The 5624-nt window shown below is 53.1% G+C and overlaps 1 protein-coding gene across 1 annotated transcript in view; it reads left to right on the top strand.

Annotated features, from left to right (window-relative positions):
• Window positions 1-850: 850 nt before the first annotated feature.
• The window catches only part of LOC103903098 (THAP domain-containing protein 4-like), a 16757-nt gene continuing 11983 nt past the window's right edge, over window positions 851-5624 (top strand). The window contains 2 exon segments of the mRNA XM_009284240.2: window positions 851-871; window positions 4833-4938. Of these exon segments, the coding sequence (XP_009282515.1) occupies window positions 851-871; window positions 4833-4938 (127 nt within the window).

Here is a 5624-nt window from a genome sequence, read left to right as displayed (position 1 = left end):
CTTATTGTAGATGGGCATCACATCCAGTCAGCTGGGACCTTCCCGGTCCCACCTCACCTCAATCCACTCCTGGCCATTAGCCACGTTGCTAATAGCTCCTTGACCTACTCTTCTTTCTTCGTGCCTGAAGTATTAGGCTGAGCAGAGAAGCATGGCTGTCTCCTAGCCCAGGCAGGGCAAAGCAGTGTCCCAAACATCTAGCAATGAACCAATTCACCCAGCATGAAGCCTTCCAGGAGTTAAATGAGCTGCTCAGCCCCTGAAGATATCTCCTTGTACTCCCTAGGGAGCTCCATGGCACCAAGCCTTGGTGTTTTGGCAAGCAAGCCTCTAACTGATGCTCAAGTAGGCTCTCCTGTATGGGCAACCTGTGGCCATCTAGCAGCAGGGAGACATTCAGGTGGGAAAGAGCTGCAGGGCAAGTCCTCCTCGCTGTGCTGGGGCCAGGGGCTGCAGCAGGACCACTGGGCACCCGCAGGCAGCAGCGCTGGCTGCACCCTGCACCCACACGGGGCTCTCAGTACAGTGAAACCCCCTGGCCTGGGCACATACCCATAGCTCGTGCCAGACTCCCAACCCTACCCGATTTTTATTTTCTACAAATCTTTGTCCTCTGCCTAAGACTGCAAAAATCAAGTTAAACAAGAGGGGATGTGAAAAACCTTGCTGGCAATCTGAGCTCCAGACAGTGCCCAGTAATCCCACCTCAATGGGGATTTCAGCAGACCGAGTCCTGGTGCTCAGGATGGAGCAAGGGGAAAATGGGGCCACCGGCAGCGCTGCCGGCAGGCAGATGGCCTAGGGCAGCAGGACCTCAACCCAACAGCATGGCCAGTGTGTGGGACCAGTTATGGACAGTGAGGATGAGCAGGTAAGGTAAAGCCTTTCAAAGCCTTCATCAAGCAGCTTGTCACACCACAACCCAACCAGCTCTGCAAATCCTGCTGCGGGCAGGGCTGGGGGGCGTGGGGCCAAGAGCAACCCATGCACTGCTCTTGCTAAAGGGTGAGGATAGGAAAAGAGGTGTTTTTCTATTCCAGCCTGTCAGCGTGGGACAAAAGGGTTCAGACCCTGGAGGGTTTGATACCACACTGGCTTTTAAGTACTCAGGTCATCAAGAATTTGCTCCTCGTTTGATACTGCTGCACATCACGCCTCCCTCCGCTGCACACAAGAGGCTTTTGCTCTGTGCAGAGGGGGTGGAGCTGCCTTGGGTGCACCGTCCCACTCAGTCCCCCCCCAAGGGCAAGGGGCAAGCCACAGCTGCTCAACGTCCTGCCTGCAGCCCCCCCCAGGGATGGAGAGAAGAGCTCCCAGGCAGCCCGGAGGCTGCGCTAGCATTTGCTAGGAGTTGGGGAGATGGAGGGGAAGCAGGTGGAAAAGCTTCCCTGCATACCTCCTGCCCCATCAATCACCACTCCAGGGCATGGGGATGAACCCTCCTCAGCCACAGTCCAGCATGCAGTGGGATGGGGAGCCAGGCTGGGGAGCACCACCAGGGCCACCACCGCTTCCCTCCAGGTCTGGGAATGGCTGAGGCCACCACTGCTCCATTCCCAGGACTGACCACCTTGGTCCCCTCCTTGCACACCCCAGCATCATCTGCCTCCTGCCTTCCTCCCGCTCCCCCCCAGGCTGCTGGGGAGGATGATGAGGAGTGAGCAGAGAGGATGGGAAGGACGAAGCAGCATTTTGGGGAGGATTCAGGCGTCCAGGCTGGGCAAAACCCTGGTGCTGGTGTCAGCCTCTTCAACCCTCCACATCACTGCTTCCACCTCCCACTCAGGTTGTGGGGTAACAAGACCATTGATGATTCAGGGTCAACAACAATTTGTGATACTGTGTGAGCAGATAATAAAATGGCAGCTGGTATTGAATGGGGATAAATGTGTTTTTCCTATTTTCTTCTCTTTACAGTTTCATAATGTGCACCAAGCTATTCCCTCCCTGGAATAAGAGCTCAGCTTTACCAGATAGTCCAAAAGCTGTTCAACTGAGAGGTGCATGTTAAAAATTATTTGGAAAAGAGGAGCCCGTAAAAGGGAGAACATCATTACAGCCCTCTACACATCCATAATTCACTGACTGCATTTCTGCTCTCCCCATCTCAGAAGGATATAGCCGGACTGGAAAACATTCAAAAAGCAATAGAGATGATAGCCAAAGGTCTACAGTGGCTTTTATACAGGAGTGTATAAATAGTCTAGCAGTTCCATCTGGGGCACGATTTGTGGCTCAGGGACTTCATATTTAATAGTCCATCCCTGACTGGAAGAGCATTTGTGGGAAGAATTACTGCCCACGTGGCTTGTTCTTACAGCAGCCAGCAGGCCCAGCAAGCCCGGCACAGCCACCAAGACCAGAGGTGCCGCATGGTCAGAGGCTGCTCTGCACAAGCAGCGAGAAACAGCTCCCACCTGGCCAGCGTCCCTTTGGCCCTCATGGTGGCCTCACGCCTGGGCTTTGCAGCTTTTGCATCTGGCTGCCCTGGCCAGGGAGATTGGTCACATCGCAGCAACTCCTCTCTTCCCTAGCTCTTCAAACATTTGATTTTTTTCAATAAGTAAAAGTGGGTTAATTTGGCTTTTAAATACCTGGAGTGACATGAGTGGCTGCATGTGTGAAGCCAACTTCAATATGGGTGAGCTCCAGCAAAAAAAAGGAAAAATTTGGGCTCATGAGTAATTAAAAGGTGAGGATCATCCACCCACCAAGCGCTGTGCTATCATTCAGGGGTGTGCAGGGCACACAGCTCCCTTCGCATCGGTCTGGCACTAAGTCATGGCTATCCATCTTCTGCTCCTGGCCACCATGGTGTTTTGTGGCCCTGCAGCACAGTGTGGTAGCACAGCTGGAAAGATCTTTGGTATCCAAAATGTGATTGTTTTATACCCACAGGCTGGAGCACTCACATGGTAGGGAGGACTTCAGCTCCAGCCTTTGTCCTGGGGCTTTATTCTCCTTTAGGCTACAGGCGGGCAGACTTTCACAGGAGATGGGGGTCCAGATCACTGACTCCAAGTCTCCCACTCCTGGGCAGACTGTAGGTAGAGGGAGACCACTGAAACCACCTTCTCCTGTGCTTCCATTGAAAAGAAAGCAGGGCCTGCACAAATACCTCGGAGTGTCTGAGCCCTCCAGTGCTGAGTTTCCAACCACTCACAAGGCAATAATACCATAATAAGCCACTAAGTGGCTTTTGAAACCATTAGCCAATTGCTGCATTAAATGCTCTCAGTGCCACGGGGGAGGCTCCATCATTCCTCGGCCCCTTTTCGGAGAGGCATCAACAAGGAGCTTTCCAGAGGCTCAGGTGGTGGTGGTAGGGGGGGTGCCCCCACGTCGTTGCAGCAGGAGCAAGCTGGGGTGAGGTCCCTCTTGCACTGGCAGCGTGCAGTGGCCACCAGCTCACCCATCTGTGTGCACAGCCCTCCGGCCAGGATGGGGTCCTGGGTGGGGGAGACCCACAACATGGGCAAGCCAAAGCAAAAGGTGCAAGTGGGAGGTTTTGTTTCAGTTGGCAATGAAGTCAGGGTGAGGGACTGGAGGAGGGAGTCGGGGACTTGTCTGGCATACAAGTAATCAGCTGTGACATCTTATTTTGAAGGCTTTTTAGTTTAATATCAATAAAACTATCCTGGAGAGAACAGGTAGCAACTGAGGCCAGAAACCATGAGCTCCCACAATATTGGGCTAGCATAGCTGTTACCCTTGCAAGGGCTAGCCAAGCTGATCATCCATCTTCCTGCCATAAACTTTGCTAGGAGTCGTGAGGGGATCCAGTGAAAGAAGGTCTTCAAATGGTGCACCCAGGCCAACCCTTGTACTAGCCTGGGCAGCATCCCTGGGCCTGGCACCCTCCAAGGGCCGTTCCCCACCTGCTGCCCCAACGCTTTCCCCTGCAAGGCTGCAAGAGGACATGCTGAGGGTGACCTGCACCCAGGCTTGCAGGAACCTCTTTAAAAAATCAGCTCTTGGCTGCCTCAGACCCAGGAGAGGGCAGCAGCAGCCCAGGCTAGCCTCAGCTTGGCACCCTCCAAGGGCCGTTCCCCACCTGCTGCCCCAACGCTTTCCCCTGCAAGGCTGCAAGAGGACATGCTGAGGGTGACCTGCACCCAGGCTTGCAGGAACCTCTTTAAAAAATCAGCTCTTGGCTGCCTCAGACCCAGGAGAGGGCAGCAGCAGCCCAGGCTGCAGCCTCAGCTACCCTTTCTGAAGCTCGTCTTCATCTCCTAAGCTGCTCAGAGAAAGCTGAGAAAGAAAAGCAGTGTATGGAAGGAGCAAGCAAAACGCAAAAACCCAGTGGGCAGGCTAGAGGCACTCTCTTGGGCCTCAAAATTGTTTGCTTTCAAGGTAGAAGTGGAAAGAAAATGGTCTTTGACAACAAACTGGAGTGCCAGGGCTTTCCACGGCAGTCTTTCATTCTTTTGATTTTGATCACTGTACAGATGTTTTTTACAGCACCAGAAAATAAGGTGGTGATGCTGGGGAATGTTCCCAATAGAGGTGGAAGGTAAGACATGCAGTGCATGCACTTCACGCTGTCGCAGAGATGCTAAAAGCCCATAAGATCCTGCTCTGGAGCTCTTGTGGCTTCACTCTGAGCACTTCAGGATACTAAAACATGATTACCAGCGCTTCATGGGCACACCGGCTGCCTTTCCCTTGCTGAGCTGGCTGCCCCTGAAAGGGAAGGTAGGAAACAGGAGAAGTTTCTACTTCTCCACCTTGGTACCCCAAACACGGGTTCCCTCCCAGCCTGGTCTGAGGTTCACAACTGAACGCCATGAAACTCGTACTGCACATCTTCACTTGCAGCATCACCTTTTTAGGTCAGCATCTCCCTGTGCAGCTGTGGCCCTGCCTTTCAGCCCAGCCAGACGGGTAGCACCTTCCTAGTTTTACTGGATGAGATCACCAGGATGAGTCATGTAGCAGGTGAGTGGGAGGAGGCCATCCTTACAGTCACACTGAAATCCTAACCACCGCTTTGACAACATGTACGGAGCCAACCTGGCTTTTGCTGCAGGCGCTTCCATTTCTGCGTGTGTTGGTCTTCCCCATGGCACATGGGCCGCAGTGTGTCCCTCTCCTGGCTTGCAGCATAAGGCTGAGCCTGCAGCCATGTGGCCTCCATTCTGAGTTGGGCTCAATTGATTCCTTTGATTCTTTCTTTCTTTCTTTTTTTTTTAGTTCACACCCTCTGAAATCACAGCAAAGTGCAAAATTGTTGCTTATCAAAGCTGTTCTTCTGAAATGAGTCATTAAAGAAGGAGCCTTGTCACTCTGCCAGACACAGCCTGGTTACTTCTCTAAATGTAACGACACGAGAAAACACCTTGCTGCTCCGTTTGGGCTTCAACGTGCCTGCACCCCAGGTGTTACCCAGCCTCCATCCAGAGCCTGGACGGAGTAACTCCTGCATTATTCCCACCTCTTCGGATGATCAGCGCTTTTCACTCCATTTTTGGGTGATGGCCCCGCACATCTGTAAGCTGGCTCTGATTCCATTCCTTTAACTGTGCGCGCAACCAGGAGATCTTGCATGTCTTTATGGCTTGGAGCACGGATGATGTTCATGGCGGGGGGGGGGGTCTGCTAAAGAGATCCACCATTCCCCTTTT

Source organism: Aptenodytes forsteri, unplaced genomic scaffold (assembly GCF_000699145.1).
Source record: "Aptenodytes forsteri isolate BGI_AS27 unplaced genomic scaffold, ASM69914v1 Scaffold647, whole genome shotgun sequence".
Classification (NCBI taxonomy): Eukaryota; Metazoa; Chordata; class Aves; order Sphenisciformes; family Spheniscidae; genus Aptenodytes; species Aptenodytes forsteri.
This window is presented reverse-complemented; position numbering and strand designations above follow the sequence as displayed.